This window comes from Saccostrea cucullata, unplaced genomic scaffold (assembly GCF_032062105.1).
Source record: "Saccostrea cucullata isolate Sc308-1 unplaced genomic scaffold, CSIRO_AGI_Scuc_v1 ctg285, whole genome shotgun sequence".
NCBI lineage: Eukaryota > Metazoa > Mollusca > Bivalvia > Ostreida > Ostreidae > Saccostrea > Saccostrea cuccullata.
In genome coordinates, this window is record NW_026930592.1 from 63,551 (window position 1) to 89,463 (window position 25,913).

General features: G+C 35.1%; 1 protein-coding gene across 1 annotated transcript; it reads left to right on the top strand.

Moving 5' to 3' along the window:
• The first annotated feature begins 59 nt into the window (after positions 1–59).
• LOC134229182 (uncharacterized) lies at positions 60–24,349 on the top strand. Its single transcript, XM_062710886.1, has 20 exons — positions 60–207; positions 3,884–4,012; positions 6,604–6,914; positions 7,213–7,382; positions 8,265–8,413; positions 8,763–12,076; positions 12,169–12,175; positions 13,410–14,049; positions 15,691–15,914; positions 16,026–16,093; positions 16,249–16,333; positions 17,318–17,443; positions 17,702–17,860; positions 17,951–18,046; positions 18,327–18,448; positions 18,660–18,730; positions 19,998–20,112; positions 20,385–20,493; positions 22,138–22,320; positions 24,221–24,349. Exons 2-20 carry the CDS (start codon positions 3,902–3,904, stop codon positions 24,347–24,349), a joined length of 6,189 nt encoding a protein of 2,062 aa, XP_062566870.1. The 5' UTR covers positions 60–207; positions 3,884–3,901.
• Positions 24,350–25,913: the final 1,564 nt, after the last annotated feature.

Consider the following 25,913-nt stretch of genomic DNA (forward strand, 5'->3'; position numbering starts at 1 on the left):
TTTGAAAACCAAATATTAATTTGACCGTCTTTTAAACCATTCATTTTAAAGGAAATCGACTTTTTCTATTAACCGGAAGCACATGATTTTGTTGTTAGTTGGGTGCTCTGCTGCACAAAGACAAGGGAAAAGAGATGATACGCAATCAAAAGCATATTTTTAAGCTGATGCATTTACTTATGTAAATCGATTTTTAACATTCAGCAGGTAAATGTAAACTAAAGCAATACGTTCTGATGAAAAGGATCTTTGGTGCATTTTTTCATCATGCTATTTAAATATCAACGACGATAAGGTCTGGTGCATTTAGCTACGTATCTAAATATCTTGAATGTGAATTTAATTGCCTACATACTTTTAGCTGCTCGAAGTAGCTTTATGTACCTATTAAATTGTATTTTTTTTCGTGATTTTTTTACAATTTAAAAAAATTCACTATGATGCATTAGGTCTAATAGTTTTTAACTTGGAAATATTCAGAAATTCAAATGAAATTTTAAAAAGAGTATCTTAGGTATGTCACCTTTAGATTAATTGAGCAATCAGATTTCTTAATCAGAGCTGATTTGTTACCATAGAGCCAGTTAGTTCTTGAACATGTGGAACAAAATTTTGATAACAATGAGTATTGAGAAGTCCTGCTCTTGGTAATATAAAAGTAAGCACAATGTAAAACATTGCAATAAAACTTATCCATCCCCACGCAGCACAGTTAAGGTGCGCAATGGAAATATCCACTAAATTTTGTATTTAAAAATGTATTCGTAATCAGGATGGTGATTATTTTTAGTACATCATTTATATCGGATAATTGTAATTATGATTAATGACTACATATCAAGGACGATTATGTTTTATATTAACACTAGTCATGTGATGCGACAGTCACGCGATTTTAGCACATTGACTTGAAGTATTGATGATACATATAAATATCACTAGTGCAAGGGCATAACCAAGTTAAATTTCCAAGTTTAGTATATGAATATTTTCAACACGCATTGTAGTTTCTAAAAAGTGCTGCGATCCTGTCTAAATTCTGCAATTTCTTTGTTAAAATTATACTTGTATGACAGAATGCTATATTTTTTGCTGGTCAGCGGCATGAAATATTGATATAATTAAATTGTTTTTTCGATTTTCAGGATCGCATCACTTTTCAGATACCTTAATAGTTCTATAGTTAAAATGTAAAAGCTTACTTTGATCCATAGAGTGTATGCCCTTGCACTAGATCGATTTATTAAGACCCCCCACATTACCCTCCTATGAACTTGCATACAAATATACGGCAGTGTCAACTAAATACGTAATGTACAGAAAATATATTAATAAAATAGTGAATAAGACATTAAATTCAAGTTATTGGCCCATAGAATATCTGTAAATAATATTTTATTTAATTATAGAATACATATTTTGCTGAGAAAACATTACTTGATCTATCTCTCACTGCATACAAATTACGTCACGTTGTAAGAAATGACGTCATATTGACAAGTGTATTGCGATCAGTGACTTGTTTATAACTTGTAATGTGGGATTTAACTAACGACAAAACAACATGTTGTAGTAAGTTTTTATGTAGTTTGATGATTTCTTACTGGTTAAATTAGCATATAAGCTCATTTTGTGGTACTGTAGAAGTACTTTTTTCCGCGTGGTATTAATTTACGCTATGTACGCGGACACAAACTTTCCGCGGAAATATGTCCTAGCGTACTTAATATAAATGTATAGCATATAGTGACAGTCTAAGAAATCCGCGTAATTTTCTACCCGCGGATTAAACAGAAATTGAGATTCCGCGGAATTATGACCCCATGGAAAAAAGTACGTCTACAGTATTTTAAAGAAATGTTGTATGACGTATATTGTGTATGATGTCATAGTCAAGTTTTCCCGTACAAATTAGGCTCCGCCTCCTTTTTGTAACCTTAACTGTGCTGCGCAACTGTGACAGCTGTTGTACAGTTATTCAAGCAATGGAAATTATATAAATTTGCTTTGAAATGATTTTGACATTGATGTTTAGTCTCGAAAAATTTTATTCAGGCTGAACAAAAACAGACCAATAAAAAAATTCTGACAAACAAGATAAATAAATTACTGATGTCTGATTTTCCACAATTTTTACATGGAAACTCCAAATGAATTTTTCTGAGGTTTCTAGCTTCTTGGCTGGTATTTGGGCAATTCCATCAGCGCATTAGTAAAACATTTTAAAAGACATAATTTGTATGGCACAAGAAGGAGAGATGGGTGATAGATGTGTCACAGCTTTATCTAGGTATTTGTAATGAAGAAATGAACACACAAACACGGCTGCTGGGTTCGATGTCTTTTATATAATTAACGTTATAAACAGAAAAAGGGTGATCTGCAATATAATAAAACATGTATTTAATATTCCTCACCTCTCTCACACTTTTACGCGGATAAGTTAAACTTATGAATTTATATAATTTAGAAATCACTTCAGTTAAATAAAATGATCAAATAGATACTGGATAATAATTGAATACTAAGAAATAATATAACAATTATTTCTTACCGTAATCCTAGACTGAATGCCACAATATCGTAAGATATAAAGTTATGTTGGGGAGAGAGAGCGTCTTCCCTCCCCAAAGTCTAAGGTTGGAGTGCTCGAGAAGTTAGTATTGGTGCGAATGCGCAGGAGACATAGAAAAACCAGTTTGACTACTCACACTCTCGGATACTCTCACTGACCACTCACCCGTATTAATGAATGAATGAATAAGGCCGTGAATGAAAATAGTAAATTCCGTAGTGACAACGGAATTCACTAGTTACTATTATATAAATGGTGCCTGTTTTGGAGGGTAACATTTGAAATTGACACCCCAAGGAAAACCATTGTCAACCGACGCGTCAGCGGAGGTTGACAATGGTTTTCCGAGGGGTGTCAATTTCAAATGTTACCCTCCAAAACAGGCACCATTTATTTTATTATACTGAATGTCTTATTGATTTAGGACGTCAGCAAAATAAAAACCGTCGATCGTCTTTACGTTCATGTATAGAAAGCTTTCACACTCACCGGTTCACTAATCTCCTTATTGTTTGTTTGATACTCGAATTAGAGTCATTTATCATATAAAGTTTCATTATTTCTGGCTCGCAAGCATGTTTCCTACACTCGCAAGCATGTATCGTCTGTCGTTTGTTGTTTTCAAGTAAGCTATATCGGACGCAAGCTTTTATTGACGTCAAGTTAATTCCGGTTGTTTCAAACGCGCAACGGACGTTTTGAGAATTCTACGGTGAACCTCACGCGCATAATTTCCACGCATGTGGCATTACCGTTGTGTTACCCGTTGTCACGTGTGTTGCTAAGGCTCAGGGTAATCGAACGGATTGTTAACTGCGTCTAAACCAATCAGATTTTAGTATTTAACATGAAAGTGTAATAAAAGAAAATGATGCCTTATAATAAGATATGAAAATGATATGAATGATAATTAGTAATATTAATCAATTAATTATAATTCACCCTGTGACATTTGTAATATATAAAGAAAAAGGAAAGTGAAAAGGATTATGATTGTACTTACTGATTTCAATTTTTCATTGAATTTGTTAAAAAAAAAACACTTCAGATAACAGTAAATGCTACAATTTAATTTGAAAGAGAAGTAAAAAAAAGTCTTAATTTTTGAAATACATTCAGTGTAACATTGATATGCTGCATTTTTTATGGGTGATTAAAAATGCCTGTGGATTAGCATAAAGAGGCAGCTAGACTATTGCCAGAAAACCCCTTTTTAAAAACAAGCTTTTTAAAACTTGCATTATAAGAGCTGCAGTTCTTTAATTATTTTATGTATGTGTTACTTCATTTAGTTTCTTTTGTATGAAGATAGAAAGATTTTCAAAGATGGTTGGGAGAAGGAGTTCCTCTGGAAGTAAGAAGCCCCCTGTTGTAGCTGAGCCTGCAGTGCCCCACAGATCTAGGAGACCCAAGAGAAACATCTCACCCAAAAGTTATGTAAGTTTTCAAAAATGGCCATCTTATTTTTCTAAATAAATTGAAACATGAGATACAAGCATGTACATTTTATTAGTGATGTTACACAACCTTTATATTTAAGTATATTAATTAATGTCCCTTCAGTGCATTTGAGGATGCATTGGCTTGCATTACAAGCAAGGTCATCATAAAATTAAATAATGTGCTTACAATGTTGAGATGCACAGGGTGGCCTTTGTGGGGTGTTGCTAAAACGCGGAACGGAAAACGGAACGGAAAGCGGAACGGAACGGAAAACGGAATATACTATTTTGGATTAAATCACTTAAAATACACAAATTTTATCATAAACGATACTGATATCTTGTACATATTCAATCCCAAACTATTAAATGCAAGTTGATTTTGTCATGCTCAGTCTCTTATTTACGAAAATCGCTGACATAGCGGTCATTTAGAATCGAATTTGAAAAGGGGGGGGGGGAGCAAACGAACTTGATAAGTATTTGACAAGCAAAAACACAAAAGGAAAAAAAATTGTTTGATTCGGGTGGGGGGATAAGTTCCAACTATAACATCTTTCAGTACTTTTTTTTACACTAACTTACTACATTAATTACATTCACAAAAAGTGTGAGGATGTCAACTTGAACGAACATTTCCGTAGTTAAAAGGTACTACTGGGGGGGGGGGGGGGGGGGGCATTTGATATCTAGATGAACCATGGAAAGAGAAATACAATGTAAAGCAAATTTATTAAGATTACGTTCAGGGCAAACCTTTACGGCAAGCTAGAATAAACATCTCTTATACACACAGGTTGTTAAAATTTTATTCAAAATAGAGTCGCTTTCTATTTATATTTAAATTCCGGATAGACAAAGTTGGAAAACTTTCATGTGGTAGATATAATGCAGAATTTTTGCATTCAATGAAGTTAAATTTTGTTTGTTTGCGGTACATATGTGTGTATGTATGGGTGGGGGGGGGTGTATATGAATGAACCCGTAAAAAATGAGTTTGTTTTCCCGCTCATCGGAAAGGTTCGAGAAGTTGTAATAGGTCTGCCCCGCTTTTTGTTTCCAAAATATATATAAGGTATAATAAATCAATTTTTAATGTGGCTGTGGGACACTACACAGACCCGAGACTGCCGCTCGATCCCCCTCTCATGATTGCGAATTCGACACTGCGTGCATAATCTGAATAGAATAACTAGTTATTTTTGTCTTTACAGACATTGAAAACAAATTGAAAGGGGAGGTGGGGGTTCAGTAATAAATTTCCAACATGCAACAAATTTGACAAGCAAAAAAAGGGGGATTGTTCTTTGCCCAAACACGAAAATCCTATTTCGTGTGTGTGTGTGGGTGGGGGGGGGATCGAATTTCTTTCAGTACCATTTTTCCACGGAGGGTGTGTATGACTCATAAATATATACCCGATAATAGTTTACAATAAATTTTTATTAGAAATGACTTTTACAACAAGAATATTGCTCTTTTATCTGATTTATATCGAATCTATGTTATTTGTTTGACAAAAATTTTCCGTTTTCCGTTCCGTTCCGCTTTCCGTTCCGTTTTCCGTTCCGTGTTTTAGCAACACCCGCCTTTGTGTATTGAGAGACCATCTGACAAACACATATTCAACAGATCAAAAAGTTGCTCCAATATTGATATACTGTATTTGTTCTCAAAAGATGGGTTAGACCCTGTATATATTTTAGTCACTCTAATGTTGATAAAGATGGGCTAATGCTTCGATACAGTTAATAATTCATTAATGAATATGAAACACATCAATGTGGACATGTGTAGTGCTACTGCTTGATTATGCAAGCTACTCTATACCCAGTTAATGCTCAAAGTGTTGTATAAATCAGTTTATATGCACATACAGTATACCAAGTAAATTTTGTTCTTGGTACATTGAATATTAGTCGCGATAAGGAGGGTAGTATACATAACCATGATCAACAAGTTTTAGTGAATCAGATATGTATAGAAAATACTATAAAGATCATGGACAGACATCAGCATATGCCTGGTTGTCGACATACCAAATTTAACCCATCTTCCCTAATCAAGGGTTTCTGATATGCTACACTCCTCTTAAACCCTTGGCCTATGGTGCTGTCGAAAGAAGGGATTGTTTTCATCTTGCTATCTAGAATCTAACCAGGCACGCACAGATTGCATCATTGACAGAAATAAAATGTATATTTAAAAATAAATTTTTTAAAGAAAAATTCAGAAGAAAGTATTGAGTTATGTTCATTTGTTAAAGGTGATCCACTCCAATCACAACTTGAGAAAAAATCCCCAACTTTTTTAACACCGTAGGCCAGGGGTTTATGAAAAGAGTAGCATATCAGACACTCTTGGCAAGTGAATATGAACTTAACCTAATTATATTTTACAAGATATTTTATACCTGTATATATATGTACCACCAGTTTGAACACATTTCATTGTCACAACTAAGTAAACAACTGAATTTGGAGTCAATTGGAGACAAGGTTTTTCAACTTACTCTCTTCTCAAGATATTTACTGGTGGGGTTTGTATTAAACTATTACTGGTATACTTTTTTGCTTGTGATTTTAGGATATCACAGCTGGCTTATCATGGAAAGAGGAAAGGGAGTTAAAGAAGGCTTTGTATGCATCACTGCAAGAATCGAAAAAAACTTCAACGTCTAAACCAGATGAAGCAGAAGAGTGGAAGACGCCAAGTGATGCAGGATTTCGACCAATCAAAAGCAAGCCATCATTAACCAGGATGACTCGGAGCTATAGCTCACCTAACGTTCAGTCCACACAAGTCACTAGTGGTCAGTCTGTAAACAGTGTAGACGAGACCAGTCAGGACTCAACAGTATCATTACCAATCAACACATCTACTCTCCAGTCAAAGAAGTAAGAAATCTTCTATAGGATGATTGAGATCCAGATTATTTTGCTATTAACTTGTACTTTTATTTCAGGGGTTGTTCTGAATTTAAAAACGCATTAATTGATGTTTGATTCAATTGTATATGTATATGTTAAATGTAAAGAAATCTTTGAGTAGTTAACGTGTCTCATTAAAGAAGTTACATGTAAATCTAATAAATAATTTGATATGAAATTACTTAATCAGATCTCTCTTGACAATGAAATTTATTTTATAGAAACATTTAAGTAGATATACATTGAATTACTGGGTATATTTCAGGACCAAAGTTCGTGCCCAGAGGAAGTTTGCCATGAACCAGCCCAACACTATTACTCCTACCCCTTCAGAATCCAGCTCTACTCCCACTCCTAAAGCTACAACATCATCAACTATTGTGTTCCCAAAGAGGGCAAAGACAGAGGACTTCCTGACTTTCCTATGTCTCAGAGGTACAGGGAATCTGCCATTATAACATTTTTTACCCCTTCCCCATAATCAAGTGTATTTTTTGTTTAATTTTTTTTCCCAAGAGCTGGAGCATTTCTTTTTAGTTTAAATTTTGCCTTGCTCATAACTTTTTAATGTAGGGTAAATAAAAGTATTGTAGAGTAGAGTAAAGTTTAACATGACTCTGCTACAGTGACATTAGAAAAATGTCAAGGTACAATAACTGTATAGTTTTCTTTGTAATTGAAGAAAGATTTTATATGAGTATGACACAAGGGCTGCGTTCAAGACCGTAGCGGCTAACCTAGCAGCTAGGTGTAAGATATCTATCTCTATTGAACGGACAGCTAGCTTAGCTGCTAAGTGTCAGATTTTGGATAGAAATATTTCTGTAAAAACTTATTTTTGGAACAAAAAGATTTTATTTCAAGCGGAAATATACATGTAAATTTACATTTAATTCTCTTGGATAGAGAAAATAATACCCTTGTTAGTTAAAACCGTTTAGTTTTGTGTTGCAAAGTTGTAAGTAAGGAGGCCATCTTGGATTTGGTACTTAGCATCAAATATTAAAGCTAGTTCTCTCTATGTAGCGGCTAGTTTAGCTCTCTGTTCAAAAGTGTAGCTTTACGTAGCGGCTACATAGCAGCTACACTGTTGAACGCACCCAAGGAGTATGTGATTCAGACTTGTCCTTCAGTCAAATTGTAGAGCAGGAGGTTGAGAATTCATTTAAATATTGCCACATACAAGGCATATATGTTCTTAAAAACTTCTTTATTTTTTCCTTCGTTACACATTTACTTTTTGTTTATCAACTATTTTATTTCATAATATGCAGTGCATAATTGTCCATTGTAATAACTTTATGTATTTCAATACAGGAACCTCTCTCTTGCCACCACATTTGGACTTCTTCAACTACAGTCGCTATGATAACAGCGGTTTGAGTGGGCGTAACGGTATAGACAGTTCCTCTACCTCCTCCTCTACCAGTATCAGTAACGGAACAGAGGACCCCATATTTACACCGGTCAGTAAACAAAGTTAACACAGTCTGAGTCAACACAAACACTGATAAAATGATATTTACACCGGTCAGTAAACACACTCAACACTGACACTGATAAAATGATATTTACACCATTCAATTCATACACTCTGCAATATACCAATGAAAAAATGTTGAGTTTTTCTGATAATGAACACTCATTGTCTCATTTTTGTTAAAGCAATTTTTGAATGAATAGATTGACATCATCAGATTTGTCATTTGACAAAAATAACAGTTTTATGTCTTACTCTGTAGATCATGGTATGATACAGATCTGATTGTACTATGTACCAGGCGTATTTGTAATAAGATTGAATGTTACTTTCAGGTTAACAAATTCACTACGCCATGTAAGAAAGCCGCCCGGGCCAGTGCGGGTACACCAGAGACCTGCCGGGGACTGGCTGGGGTCAAAAGACTAGACAAGACCCCCAAAACCAAGTCACCTCTAGCTCGCCGTGGGCGACCTCCAAGGACATTGAACATCACTCCTGTTAAAACCCCACCTCCTAAAGAGAGCTCACCATCAAAGGTCATCAACAACAACAGACTAGGAAAGAGAGGGTTGGGAAAGGATAGACTAGCTTCCAAGAGAAAGGCTGTGGCTACACTGACTCATAAGGCTCCACCTGTCAAGCTCAAGAAAGCTGAACCTACTGAAGAACAAAATAAATCTAACAAGGTAACAAAAGCACTTGGTGTTGCTTGTAGTGACAATGTAGCCTGTAGTTTGCATGGTAGAATGGTGGACTGCACTTGTCTTGTGGAATGCCAGAATATGTATTCACCAGCATATAGCACTAACATAGATGCTTCTCTCACCAACCTATGTACTTCAAACTTCCCTGACCTGTTTCCACTTATCCCTCCTGATTTCTATGATCTGTCTGAGAACGATCTTCCTCCTGAATTGTACTCTGACTCACAAGGGGAGTGTGTAAATAAAGAGAATGCAGAGGTCATCCAAATGTCAGATGGTGACATGCTTCAGACTGTTCAGCCAGATGCTACAGAAGACATCAAAATGTTGACTGATGATATGTTGGATTCAGATGCTGATCAGCAGAATTCCAAAGAAGAGAAAGCCACAGTGATTCAGATTCGGTTGTCTGATGATGATGTTCTGTTTGCTACCTCTGCCATCAGGGTTTGTAAAGTAGAGGCAGAGGAACAGCAAACTAATTCTGGTACCAGTACACAACCATCCTGTCAAACAGAAGAAGGAGTAGGGGAGATGCCTACTTTGAAGGAAGAACCAGATCTTTCTGATGAGGAATATCGGTCTTTTCTCTCTTCTAATGGATGGACCCACTTCCAGGAAATGCCAGAGCTTGTTCTGAAAGAGGAACCAGATTTCCTGGATTTAGAGCCTGGGGGTTTAAGTGTGTTTCCAGAGCCATTTCTGCAACCAGAGAACACACATGACTTAGAATCCAATAATCTTGAATCAGCTTGTTCCAACGTGGTCCAACAAGAGTTACAGACTTGTACATCCTCACAAGATATAGCGTTATCAAACCAAGAACACCTTTATCCTGAAGCTGATGCTGCAAGTGAGGAAGAGCCCCCAAACACTTTTTTGGATTCATCTTTACAGACTGCTGCCCATTCCTTTTGTGAGGAAGTGCAAAGAGTCCCTGACCATGAAGTCATACACAGTGTTAAGAGTTGTGATGTCTCTGAAAGTACAACTTTAAGAAATGTTACAGATGTTACAGAGGATTCCAGAATGAAGGATACAGGTTTGTCTCATGATGTTCAGGAAGGGAATACGGGAAATATCACAGATAACAGGAGGATCACTTCACCATCATTTGCAGATGACCTGTTTTATGAAAGACAAGGAAAGCCAAACAATTCTACAGAATTGATGTCTAACAATGAAGCCTGCATTGTGGATGCTAACAAAACTCAAGATCTGGAATGTAGGCATACTGCAGCAAGTTTTGAATATAAGTTCAGAAACTCAGAGAAAAATACAGCATATGGACAGGATAAAGATGTTCCTCTGGATCTAAGTTTACCAAAAGAACAAAAGCATGAATCAGAAAAGAATATTGAAATTGGTAGCAGCAATCTCTCTCTGATTTATCCAAACTCAGAAAAACTCATACATGTACCCTCATCACTCAGTCAGGGTGTTACTACTATAAAGATAGAAAAAGACAAAATAATCATTCATCACAGGTCTAAGGGAAAGCAAACTGAGATGTCATCAAATAAAGAGAATGTTAAACACCTAGGAATTGGCCTCAAGGTGCAGAACAGGTGTGATAATGGAAGACAAGTCAATGTTGTCCTGCCCTATTCTTTAGTAAAGGGTGATGGTTCTCCAAAGATTGTTCCCTCTGTAAACAACAGCTTGAATGTTGCCCCTGAAGGAGCGAAATCACCAGAATCTTTGGCCTGCAGTGGAGACCAAATTGTACCACTAAACCTGCTTAAAGAATCCAATGAAGAATCATTTGTAGCAGAGGAAACAGGTTCCAATCGACCAAAACTCCATGCAATCAATTGCTTGTCCTTGAAACGATCACTTATGAAGAAGACAGATGCAATTAAGCTAGGTAGTAATGTCTTTCAGAGGCCTCCACATGTTCCAGGGATTGTCTGGAAATCCAGTAAAAAACCTGTCATTGACTTCACAAAAACCATCGACCAACGATTTAGTGATTTCCCACAATACATCAGTCAGTCTCTGTTTGATTTTCCCTCTGCAGAGACCTTGTCCAATGAAATCCAGAGCAACCTTGCACCACACATTACCCATTCTGTTAGACATGTATCCTATGATCTAGAAAAGAAACATTGCTCTGGCTCTAAGAGTCACCATGCACCGCTTGCCACTTATTCTCCTTGGCAGTTGTCACATGATTCAGTGATGACACCCAAATCTGACTTAAAGAGACACCTTTTACCACTGACACAACAGTCTGCAAGGCAGATATCCCAGAATTCAAGAGACAAGCTTCCCAATATCACACAGACACAGTTGATGCCTGATCTACTAAGGAACCTTGGTGATTGTCAAGAAATGAGCGGGAAGGAAGCAGAAGATTCTGATACTGCTGGTGAGGCAGTACCTACCAATGGTTCCCAAAAGAAAACAATGGATATCTCTGACCTCTCCCCACCACTGCTGCCCGTCATTCCTTGGGAATCTTTTTTGTCAGAGTCAGAAACAGATAATGTGAGGTTTAAAGGCAGAAAAGACTTTCTGAAGGAATTTCGGATGCACCCCTCAGAAATTGATGAGAATCATAACAGCATAGTTACTCAGTCTCAAGTCTCTCCTTGGTTTGAACAGTGTGAACAGCATGAACTCTTAGACGGCAGTAACAATAATTACTGGTATGTTGATAAAGGAAAACATGGAGAAACCAAGAACACAGAGCAATTTAAATCAAACACTCCATCACAATTCTTGGATTCCATGAAAAGCCATCAGATTCTCGATTCTCATATTCTTCAGAAAAACAAGAGAGAGTCTTCTTTTACTTATAAAAGTAAATCTGTTGATGAAAATAGGAACATTCTAATCATGGACAGGAACATGCAAGAGGGAAATAATTGTTCTGTTCCCAATTTTAACCGTCAGCAAAGGAAGAGGTTGTTTCCCTTACCCCCGGCTATCATGTCCTCGTGGTATTACTAATGCATGTAGCATGTACATGTATATGTAGAATGTGCTTGATCTTTTTTCTATAATTAATTTTCATTTTCTTAAAATTCAGAATGATGGTATTTGTATTCTGATAATCGATTTAAAGAACTTGATCAAATTGTGTGATGAAAAATGCTATACCAGCATTGGGAAAAATATGTTTGGAAAGTTCAACGCAGGGATCCATTTACAAAAAGACTAAAACTTGATCACAGTCATATAATTTGCAAGTAACTTTCTTCTTTACATTAATCTGGAAATTGTATAAAGTATTTCTTATTTTAAGAACTTTGAAAACTATTTTTTATATTTAAATGATTTTTGAAAGAAGATAAATTAGGTAAAATTTTACAATTAGATACATGTATAGGTTTATTAGGAACATGTATTGTTTTCTCCCAATCCGTAAGGCCATAAAAAATTAATTTCTTGGTTCTCAGGCCCTCCCTCATCTCTTCCAAGGGTGCCTCATTGGCCTTTTTCATTGCTAAATCAATAAAATAAAAACAACATATCACCTCTCTCATCATTTTTTGAGGTTTTGTACAATGTAAAAAGCTGCCTCATCATGTTTTGGAGGCAATAAAAAAGAAAAAAAAAATGCCTCCCTCACTCATCACATTTCTTGAAAAAAAGGCCCGAGAGCCAAGAAATTAACTTTGCATGGCCTAAGGAAATCTTTTTCTGTTATGAATTTTATCTTTGAGATAAATCACTGTAAAATACTTCACAGTGAATTGTCGAAATAACAAAAAAACAAAAATGTCTAAAAATAACTGATTTTCTTTGAATATTTTTTAAGCATAGACATTAAAGCTTTTTTTGTTTATTTTCTTTTTTGCATACAAATACTAACATCTACGGAGATTTGGGATGATTAAAGTAAAATTCTCAATTTTCATCATATACCTGGTAAATAAAGTATGAAACATGAATGAAATATGCCAGTGCTTATAAATTTTAGTGCTTTTGTTAATACACTTGCTGGTGCTTAATGACTGTATACATTTTGTTTGCATTTTGCATAGATGTATTAATTTTGGTATATCTTTCTCACAGAAATGTTATGTTTGTGTTTGAATTATGAGCTATGGTATAGGTTCTTGTTTTGTAATGTTATTCAGTTTGATGTTTGGATTTAAAAAATGTTAACAGGATAGTTAATGTTTTATTTCAAATAAAGATCTAAATTTTACATCTGAATGTTTTGAATTTACAAATACTAGTAATGAACCAATTTATTAATAAATATACATAATATGGATGAATTAAAAATGAACTAGATCTTTTAAATTTTTTTTAAATAAACAGCCACCTAAGTGTGCCTTGCAGGTGACTCGACAAATAACCAAGAGACGACCAATGAAACCAAAGATCAACAAAGTTATGACACTGCCCAATGACTATATTGCCATGCGGTTACCACGGAGACAAGCTAAACAGAATGCACTCCGATTTTACATGGAGGATCTTGAGGACGTTGAAGATCGTTCAACTTCTGATGACGAAGTCACATTCCCTCATAAGAGAAAATTTAAAGAATTCATGTCTGAGGCACATGATTTCCCTTTTAAAAATTCCAGATTTAGAAAAATGAATAAAAATTCACTTAAATCTACAACACATGGTAGACAGCTGTTAAGAAATAGGTTAAAATTTAGTAAAAATTTTAGACATGGTGAAAGAAGAAGTACTAGATCCTCTAGCAAATCGAGTGACTCCACCTCTACTGAAAGTAGTGATGTTTCTAAGAGAAATATTAGTCAAGATTTCAGTGGCTCAAATATTAAAAGTAGTAAAGATAAAAGTACTAATGATAAAAATCAACCAAATGTCCCTGAGCGCCGTTCTGTTCGACAACAACGTGTTACCAGATTGTCTGAACCCAGTTCTCATCCCAGCAGTAACTCAGAATCTTCACCTGAACAACCAAAGACAAGAAAAAACAGTGGTAAGTATGATGGAAAATATTACTACAAAGGGTGAAAGGGTAGGCCCCTATCTATCTCTTATTTGGTTTTAAAAAGGCTCAAGTGAGCATTTTTCAAAATTTTCCGTCGAATGTCGTCGTCGTTGTCGTTGTTGTTGTTGTCGTTGTAAACTTTTCACATTTTCATCTTCTTCTCAAGAACCACTGGGCCAATTTCAACCAAACTTGGCACAGAGTATCCTTGTGAAGGGGACAATTTGTTCAAAAGGGCCGCGCCCTTTTCCAAGAGGAGATAAACATGAATTTGTTAAAAATTAATGGTATTTTTAAAAAATCTTGGCACACAAGTAGACTACACTAAGATACAAATTCTGTTTATCAGTTTTTGATTTGGCAAGGGTGGGGCCAACCTTGTTGCCAAGTTTTACATAAATATATAGAAATTCTTTGAAAATCATTCAAAATGCTACTTCTCCTACAGTTTAAGTCTGATTTCAATATAACTTGGCACACAAGTAGACTACATTAATATACATAATGCTGTATATCGGTTTTTGATTTCGATTAACGGTGTTGCCATGGTTACTAAAAGTAGAAAATTTTGTGAAAATCATTCAAAATGCTACTTCTCATACAATATATAAGAAAAATCTTTTAAAATTTCAGTATAACTTGGCACACAAGATAAACTACATTAATATACATAATGCTGTATATCGGTTTTTGATTTCGATTAACGGTGTTGCCATGGTTACTAAAAGTAGAAAATTTTGTGAAAATCATTCAAAATGCTACTTCTCCTAAAATTTAAGTTTGATTTCAGTATAACTTGGCACACAAGTTTTACACTAAGATATATAATATATATATCAGTTTTTCTTTTGGACTTGAATGGCGTTGCTGTGGTTATTAAAAATAGAAATTTTTTGAAATACATTTGTTCAAAATGATGAACGCCTGGACAGTTTAAGCCCGATTTCAGTATAACTTGGCACACAAGTTGAAACATTATTGAGCATTTTTCTATATATCGGTTTTTGAAATTTGTTCAAAATTGATTGTGTGTTGCTGTGGTTACTAAAAATAGAAATTTCTGTGAAATTCTTTCAAAACGCTACTTCTCCTTCAGTTTTGGTCTGATTTCAGTATAACTTGGCACACAATTAGACTACACTAAGATACATAATTCTCTTTATCGGTTTTTGATTTCGATGAACCGTGTTGCAGTGGTTACTAAAAATAGAAATTCTTTGAAAAACATTCAAAATGCTACTTCTCCTACAGTTTAAGTCTGATTTCAATATAACTTGGCACACAAGCAGACTACACTGAGATACATAATTATCAGTTTTGTGTTTTTGATTTTGATGATTTATGTTGCCATAGTAATTTAAATTGAAAATTCTGTAAAATTTTATTAATTGCTAATTGTACAGTTGTAGTCTTATTGCAGTCTTGTCACAAAAAAAGGCTTAATCAAGAATCATTATTCTATTTATTGCTTTTGTAAAGTTTTAAGTCTTAACTGCTACTTTTCTCTTTCTTTATTATAAGTACAAACCAGTAGAGCTACAGTCTCGACAGAGACTTCTGGTTCTTAATTGCTCATCATTTGTCTGTAACTTCATTTATGTTTTTTTATTAAATGAATTATCATTTCAGTTGGATGTAAGAACCTGAGATTACGAGATTCAGAGAGTCCTGTAAAGTCCCTGCGGTCTGACACCCCCCAGTCCCCCGGGGAGATCTCTACAAGCCTTACTGAGATACCCACCTTCTACCCCACCGAGGAGGAGTTCCAGCGCCCCCTACAATACGTCCAGAGCATTGCTCCAAGAGCAGAGCCTTATGGGATGTGTAAAATCATACCCCCTGCCAGCTGGAAGGTACACTGAGATAGCTGATATATTTAAGCTGAAATAAATCCTTTTTCTGAATCATATTTGTACTGGAGAAAAGAAATGTAATTTTTTTTATGTGCATGTTTTATTTTTCAGGAAGGTAAAATCAGTGAAGATATAAGATTTACCTCTCAGAAACAGTACACACACAAACTGTTTAATAGGTAACTTGTTCATTAATTTTGTTTCTCACAAATAGCAGAAAATTCTGTCAGTTGTGTATATTTCAGGAATGATTTGAATTATGAATTCATTCCAAAGGTAATTTGTGATTAATAATAATTAAGATAAATGTGTAATATACACATGCATTTTTCAGATTTGGTCCAAATGTGGAGAAGCTAGAGTGTATCAGAAAACATCTTGAAGCTTTAAATCCAGCAGATCAAATCCAGATTCCAGAGGTACATATTCACATGTTTCATTTCTTGAAAAATAAATATCATAATTAGGGCCCCGCAAGGATTTGCAGGTGCCCTATAGTAATCACTCTGTCTGTCCGTCTATGGTTGCCCAATCAAGTTCAAATTTGGTATGGTAGTTCAGTAGGCAGAAATACATATTTTGATGCTAAGTTTGGTTCTCTATTTCTTCTGGTTTGGAGCTGGAGTGATGGGGGTAGATTCCTTAACTATGCATAAGAATGAATGGGCAAAGAAAGATAACTGCTGAGAATAAAACCATTGTAAACTTGGAAGGCTGTGCAATTTGTCCTTTCGGATAAATTAACCTTCCACATGAAGAAAATCCTAAGCATTATCTTTATCTGTCACATTGAGATTAATAACTGTACCGCCTCTGTCTGCAAATGAACTTTGTTTTGAAGTAAAGGTCAATTTTGAATGATGTGTACATTCTCTGAAATATGAATTTAAGATAATATTCATACTTTATTTTGGTTAAAATACTGTACACAATGATTTATGATGATTTTTATTGAATTCTAAAAGATATCATTTTTTACTATCAATATTTTATTTTTTTAAATATTTTTTTTTTTGGCTGCCTTAATGCTGTTAATTTTAACAGGTAATCAGATAATAACCCCAATCTGTCAGAGCTAAAAAAAATTCTTATTGTAAATTTAGAAGAAAAGACATAAGGTTTTCCTTGTTTAGTGTAAATACAAGGTTACTATTTACAGGTTTTATGACATTCAGGAATTGTCTTGAAAATTTAAAAATACAGTTGTTACTTATAATCTTCATATATTTTTTTTTTGAAAATGTAATCAAGTAAAACTCTCATTCGATGAGCTGCACCCTTATATTTCTACCCCTCAGCGGGGCCCTTGCTGACTGGTCAGTTTTCTTCTATTGATAGCTGTTACCATTAGCAGAACTTCTGAAGTTGACATGACTGTATAATGTATTATTTTTCTGATGTAGATAGGAGGTGTAGAGCTGGATATATGTGACTTGGACAGGACAATTCAGGACTTTGGTGGAATGAGGCATGAAGTGGAGAAAAAGAAGTGGGCCAGAGTGGCTGATGCTATGAATGTTCCTAAAATGGTAGGAAGTGCATTTAATTTTACTTCCAAGTTCGTATTTGCTTTGATTTTTTTTTTTTTTTTTGAAGCGTTAATGGGTTCTCTCATTGATGAACATTTTTGAGTTTGCAGAGGAATTTATTTTCTTTCTCCTTGACTGTAAAATATATGATAATTATCAAGAATAAACACTGGATCCTTTCTCAATTTGATTTTGAATCTGTTCCCCTGTGTAGAGTTCTTTCATTGTTGACAATGTATAATGTTTACTACATTGTAGGCACAGGATCGAGGCACTAAACTATATGATGCATACTGTAAATTTCTGCTGTCTTATAATGACTTGACTTCTGAGGAGAAATCTAAACTTGAAGGTCAGGTCAAGGCTGAGAGAATGAAGGTCAAACGAGAGGACCAGGAAGAAGACTGTATTGTCAAGGTAAAGAAACTTAAACATTGGTTGAACATAATCAGAAATTTCTATGTTTTATAGTTATGTTATTAAATTTATGCTGTGCTCAATTTTCAGGGAAAGAATATGTCCTTGGGTCGATTCATTCAGATGGCTAGGAACACTGCCTCACAACATATGAAGGACCAGACCCTAAAAACAGAGGAACTGGAGGTAACTACCCAGCCCTTCATAAATTAAATAAATAATAAACCAAGTAACAAATATCACTGTGATATATAATAATAAGCTTTTATTTGAATTCATGCTTATTGTATGAATTTAAATATGAAATTTTTTAGTAAATCGAAAAGTGATGGCCAGGAAAATAATTTAATTTTCAGACACCTGCTTTTTAGTGATACTAGTTATACTCTCTTATTACCCATGTTTTTTTTTCACACTGTTTAGCAATTTTGCACTAGTATTGAAATTGGTTGTGATTTTCTTTTAGAAACAGTTCTGGGAGATAGTGAGTAGCAGAACCAGACATATAGCAGTCCATGGAGGCCATGTAGACACAAAGACACAGAACTGTAGCTTATTTCCTACCAAAAAAGAAAACCAATACTCCAAGTAAGTATTACAGGAAATCTTTCTTCTAATCTGATACATTGAAACCAAGTCATCGTACAGACAGTGCATGTTTGGTTTCAATATTTCTGCATATACCATTATAATAAAAGAGAACATTGACTTACAAAATGAAAAATAAAATTTAATAAAATTTTCTTTTACCCTTGTCAATGTAAAATTGTAGAATCGTTGATGATTATTATAATTTTAGACATCCCTGGAACCTGAATCTGCTCCCTCAACATTCCCAGTCCCTGCTGAGATACCTAGGGCCTGTACCAGGTAAATGCTGCAAAATAAAGAACTACCGGTACCTGATTATCTCAAATTTGATTGGACTGAGTAAAAAAAAAAATGAGATAGATAAGTAATTGAGATAGAGCAAAATAATTTAAAAAAATGATAGGATGGGCCTTCCAATTCACTTAAAAAAATCCATGGTATTTGAAATACTTAAGATACCAAAGTTAGAGATACCAAAGTTCAACTTAATTATATCAGTTCCTGCTGATCTAGAATTATCATCTCAGATAGCTTTCTACCTACGACCTGTACCAGGGACAGTAAAACGGGCTTAACGAGGCCGAATCTAATTCAAGTGCACATGACTTTTGCACAGCTTTTTAATTACATGCAGTCATATGCCAGACAGTGCACCTTCCACAAACATACAAAATTAACATCTGTCACACCTACTGGTCTGAAAATGTGATTTTACAACAATAATTTTGCAAAAACGCTGAAATGGCTCTAACAACGTCACTGTTTTCTGATTTTGTAAGCAATGCACGATGCTGAAGAATGACACATGACTGGCTTATATATTTGCAGACGCCCGTGGATATTATACTAAAAACTGTTAACATAACATCAAAGGAAACAAAATAGCAATCTAAATATTGCTATTTTTACCCAAAAAAATTATCTGTGCCGATAATTCGTCTACACCGATATGTATTTATACCACAATATGGCAATGTTAGAGGTATTAGGCATCGAAAAAATAAACTTTGTAATTTAAACTAGACCAAACAAGATGGTCAACTTTTTTTAAATTTCACAATATGGTGACTTTTTATAATAACTTTCATCTACTTGACTGAAGAAGAAATCTCTAGTGCAAAAATACAAAAAATATTGGAAAAATGTGATAATTTGGCGCTTTTCCAACAAATTCCCATAGGGTCCAATAGTAAAATTTGACAACTTTTGAGATGACCCCCTAAGAAATCGGTGTGGTAAACATTCAATTTTTTAATCTTAAAACATTAAATATAACAGTAAAAATTAATTAAGATTTTGCTTCATTATAAACATAATTTGTTATATCTGTCATCTTTACATTACATTTTAAAGCCTATGGGAAAGAAATCACTTACCTATAAGGTTCATTTCATTATAAGCATGTTCGCTATAACCATGTTTTACCGTAAATGCTTTAGAATCTTAGTACTGTGATTGCAGACACTCTTTAAACATCTTAGTTGGTCTCTGCAGTAAGTTTCATTCCTTGAATTCCTAACTTTAATACTGTATGTACATTTTGTAGGAGTGACGGTGCCCACTCTACATGTCGGTATGCTGTACACTGCCTCCTGTTGGTCCACTGACATCCATCATCTGCCCTACGTCCAGTATTTACACGGAGAGGGGGACATTGTGTGGTAAGAAAACCAGCAAAATTAGTGTCTCTTTTTAAAATGAAAAACAGTAGTTATGATTTTTATGGTACAGTGATAGCAGCTAACATTTGATGTATGTGTCAATTCTTTTTAAATACAGACATTAGTCGTCGCTTGAAGTGGGCATTTTAGAATTACATGCTTTTCTTTCCCATACATACCAATTAACCTCATTTGCCTCAAGTATGACAATTTCAAAAAAAGTGCTTTAAAAAACCTAGTCATGACTTTAACTCCTTAAATCTATGTTTTAGGTATGCTGTACCAGCCCAGGAGGAGGCCAAGTTTAAATCTGTGATGAAGGAGGTTATTCCTACTCTAGTCAGTAACTCACCCCGCTGGCTCAAAGAGGACACCGCTATGGTCAGTTACACATACTGTGTGGAAATTGTATCAGTCTTCAACCATATTTTCATATATGTACAATATACAGTTATTGACTGGGTATGAGGGCAACATATGTTGCTCGAATCCCAGTCTATAACTGTTTTGTTATACCCTTCAGTGCTTAATCAATACACACTATATTATCAATTACTTTATATGGAAAATTATGGCTTAATCAGTAAATATAAAACAGTAGCTGAGAAAGAACAAAATTAATTATATTTTTATTACATGTATATCACAAAAATTATTTATCACAAAACATGCTCTTCCCTTCTTCTTAACCTTGCTGGTAGCAACAACTCTCGCAGCTCTTAACTTCGGCTATTTCCATGTCGCCGATATTGAACGATGATTAATTACTAGCAGTGACGTTGCAGTCTAACAATTCTTATGTTGGACCGGCAGGCCAGTCAACAGTGAAATTGTTAGACCGATGTAATAAACATTTCTTTTGTTGGACTTGTTATTAGTAATATATAGAAAACTATTTATAAGGGTACAACAATATTAATTAAAACTCCTACCTTAAGACAAAAAAAAATCAGCATACATTTGATAGGGGTTTGAATAAATATAAAATTATTAAAATTGGTAAATAAAAGAAAATATATTTAAACCAGAAGTCTCTGTCGAGACTGAAGCTCTACTGGTTTGTACTTATAGCAAAGGAAGAGAAAATACTTTAATAAGCAGTTGGGAATTGAAACTTTACAACAGTAATAAATAGAACAATGATCCTTGATTGAGCCTCTTTATGTTCAAGTTATATTGAAATCAGACCAAAACTGTAGGAGGAGTAGCATTTTGAAAGAATTTCACAGAAATTTCTATTTCTAGTGGCCACGGTAACACCATTCTTCGAAATCAAAAACCAATAAACAGAAATATGTATCTTAGTGTAGTCTACTTGTGTGCCAAGTTATATTGAAATCAGACCAAAACTGTAGGAGGAGTAGCATTTTGAAAGAATTTCACAGAAATTTCTATTTTTAGTAACAACGGCAACACCGTTCATACAAATCAAAAATCGATATACAGAATTATATATATTAGTGTAGTCTACTTGTGTGCCAAGTTATATTGAAATCAGACCAAAACTGTAGGAGGAGTAGCATTTTGAAAGAATTTCACAGAATTTTCTACTTTTAGTAACCACGGCAATACCGTTCATCAAAATCAAAAACCGATACACAGAATTATGTATCTTAGTGTAGTCTACTTGTGTGCCAAGTTACACTGAAATCAGACCAAAACTGTAGAAGGAGTAGCATTTTGAATGATTTTCTCAGAAATTTCTATTTTTAGTAACCACGGCAACATCGTTCATCGAAATCAAAAACCGATACACAGAATTATGTATCTTAGTGTAGTCTACTTGTGTGCCAAGTTATATTGAAATCAGACCAAAACTGTAGGAGGAGTAGCATTTTGAAAAATTGTTTACAGACAGACAGTCCAGTCAGTGCGCTAGACAGACGGACGTACGCTGGAGGCATTACTATCGCATAAGCTCTTCTGGTCTCTGATCATTAGAGCTAAAAATTATCAATAGTGTGCTCAACATTCTATGTTCCTCTCTGTCCTCTGTAAAAAAATCCCTGATTTCTTTATTTACAGGTGCCCCCTGAGATTCTCCTCCAGAAGGGGGTCCACTTGAGTCGCTGCGTCCAGTCTCCCCACCAGTTTGTTGTCGTCTTCCCTAAGTGTTACACAGCCACCATCAGCTGTGGATACACTCTTGCTGAGTCAGGTCACTTCGCTACCAAAGAATGGATTCAGCTTGGATTCCAAACAGCTGAGGTAGTCTTATTATGAGTTTTGTCTTGAAAAATGGCCATGGAAGCGTTATCCATGACGTTAAAAAGTTGGCTACTTGAAATACATTGCATTGGATATTATTACTGGTATAGTGGTGTCTAAATAAAGTAAGGAAAAAAATCTTGTCTGAATTGTTTACTGAATCCGTACTGTAGTATGTTTCATTTTTAGCTCACCTCAACGAAGTTGGGGGAGCTTATGTAATACCCTCGGCGTCGGTGTCGGTGTCGGCGTCGGTGTCGGCGTCGGCGTCCCGGGTTAAGGTTAAGTTTTTTGGAGCAGTTTTCTTTTTAAGTACTTCTATGTCCTATATTGATTAGACATGCATGGAAGATGGTTCTAGTGTGTTTCATTGTACCAGTCAAAGTTTCAGATGCTGCAATTTTAGCAAAGGAATGACCAGGTTAATGTTTTTGGAGCAGGTTAACATTTTTGGTGCAGTTTTTGGTGTAGGTTTCATTTCCAAGTAACTATAAGCCCTATGTTAACCAAACTTGCATGGATGATACATCTAAGGATGCATACTACCGGGCTTGCTTCGGATGCTGAATCTGACCTACTTTTTCCGGTTGAGTGAACAGGTTAAAGTTTTTTGGTGCAGGTTTCATTTCCAAGTATCTGTAAGTCCTATGTTGACCAAACTTGCATGGATGATACATCTAAGGATGGATACAACCAGGCTTGCTTCGGATGCTGAATCTGACCTACATTTTCCGGTTGAGTGAACAGGTTAATGTTTTTGGTGCAGGTTTCATTTCCAAGTATCTGTAAGTCCTATGTTGACCAAACTTGCATGGATGATACATCTAAGGATGGATACTACCAGGCTTGCTTCGGATGCTGAATCTGACCTACATTTTCCGGTTGAGTGAACAGGTTAGAGTTTTTGTGCAGGTTTCATTTCCAAGTAACTATAAGCCCTATGTTGACCAAACTTGCATGGATGATACATCTAAGGATGGATACTACCGGGCTTGCTTCGGATGCTGAATCTGACCTACATTTTCCAGTTGAGTGAACAGGTTAAAGTGTTTGGAGCAGGTTTCATTTGCAAGTAACTTTAAGCCCTATGTTGACCAAACTTGCATGGATGATAAATCTAAGGATGCACACTACCGGGCTTGCTTCGGATGCTGAATCTGACCTACATTTTCCGGTTGAGTGAACAAGTAAAAGTTTTTGGTGCAGGTTTCATTTCCAAGTAACTATGAGTTCTTTAATGACCAATCTTGCATGGATGATACATCTTAGGATGCATACTACCAGGCTTGCTTCGGATGCTGAATCTGACCTACATTTTGTGGATGAGTGAAAATGTTAGTTTTTGATGTATGTTTCATTTCCAATTAACTATGAGCCTTATAATGTGCAAACTTGCATGGACGATACATCTTAGGATGCACACTAATGGACTTGCTTCGGATGCTGAATTCGACATATATATTTTTCAGATAATAGACCAGGTTAAAGTTATGGTTGCAGGTCTATTACCAAAAAACTTTAAGGCTTTTATAACATTGTATAAACCAAACTTGCACAAATGTTGCATCAAGAGATGAAAACTCAAATTTGCTTTAGATGCTGAATTACATTTTCATGAAGAAGAACTACTTTAAATTTTTTATGTTGGTCTACTTCAAAGTATCAGATCAAAATTGCTTAGATATTTTCATTTTTGGAATGTACATTTTTTGTTGGTTAATTGTGTGACTTTGCCTTATTTAAAGACAACATTCGTTGAGGTGAGCTCTGTAATCTCTGATTACCTATGTTTCTCTTAAGTCTAGCATTCATTTTGATGGGTATAATTCATTCTGAGAAATTCTTAGCATTGGATTCTTATTATTTCTTTAAACCATTCCTTTATTGCTTTGTCTTGTAGACCCTGCAGACTTGTCAGGAGCCTGAGCTGTTCTCTATGGATGAACTCATCTGTCAAATAATGGAGGACACAACCACACCGCCTGATCTACTTAGACTCAGCATTCCAGCATTTGAACAAATACTGTAGGTACATAAAGACAGAACAAACAGCATAGTTGTAAATAACAGCAAAATTTTATTTAAAATGCCATGATTCTTATCACATGTTCCAGTTGCAATAAAAACCATGTACATTTATTAAAATTAGGAATGTCAATTTTGATCGTTATCATAAACATATAATTTTGGCATTAGGCTATTAGCAATGGTTTTGATGTTCCTAAAAATTATGTGGCTTAATATAATTCAGTCACAAATATTATATTAGAAAAAAAGATATGGTTACCCCATTATTGTTAACTCTGCCATTTGCTAGAATATCACAATCTTATTGAATGAATATTGGAATATTCTGTGGCATCCCTAATTAAAATAATTCTTGCAATAGGAGTATAAACAGTCTAAAAGCGCTGACTTGAAGCAGTTGTGGAACTTCAAGAAGACAGTTTATTTTGAGAAAGTTTTGCTCGTTGTATGTGTGACAGTATATTGAAGGAATGGCCAACCAAAGTTTAGTCTCTTTACTCAATTTAATATTGGACCTATAACTTGTTACTTTTAGACACAGAGAATTGTCCCATAGAAGAGTGCTGCACGACCTTGGAGTGAACCAAAATAAGAGAATGGCCACCCCCACCAATACTCGACTGAGTCAGTCTGTGTCACGCAGGGCCTCAGTGGATACGGAGGAGAGCACCACTCGATGTGAAGTCACCAAAAAAATCTGTTATTTATCAATGGTAGGACATGTCTTTAGAAATATGTAGGGGGGGGGCTATTGTCTGTTTTTTTTTAAAGTGCATTGGTAGCTCCATTTTACTTTGCACCTTAGAGCAATTTTTCGCTGACTTGAGGAAAATAAAATATATCCTCCTTTTGAAAATTCTTGAACCCCTAGGATAAGGTACAGGTAGTTAATACACAATACATAATGCACAATACAGAGAAACTGCTCCTCTATGTGATAAAGATTTTAGATGTATTACAAGATGCTTAGGATTGAGTTAGGAAACATATTTACCACACTTTATCTTTAGGAAACTAAGAATGAGATGGACTTGTGTTTATTTCCAAAATTCCTACAAAACTTTAATACAGAGTTTTTTTTTTACAGTTACTGAACACAGCTACAGACCAAACCTACTCCCTGGAGCAGGGAGTCATACAGGCTCAAAGAAAGAAAAAATCAAAGACCTGTGTTCTCTACTACAGGCACTCTGAGGTATTATATCGGTGTGGAGAATGACTTTTACCTCCCTGCTTTAATAATCCTAAATCATAATAATAGTAATAATTCAAGTCATTCATCTCAATATTTTAAGTCAGGTTTGTCCACAGAAGTCGGAATAATGTTGTCTATGTTACTTTTATGTCTAAGAGGTGTAAGACGGAGGCATTTCTGTGGGGATTTTTTCTGGTTGTCTAGAACTTTCATTTTGGATATAAACTGATCGTGTCTTATACAGATATTGATATGCAATCCATCATGATTTTCACATTAATATTTTGTTCCATTTGCAGGAGGAGCTTAAGAAAATTTTAGAAGAAGCAAAAACAAGATTATCAAGTCTGTCAGCTCCCGAGCCAGCTCC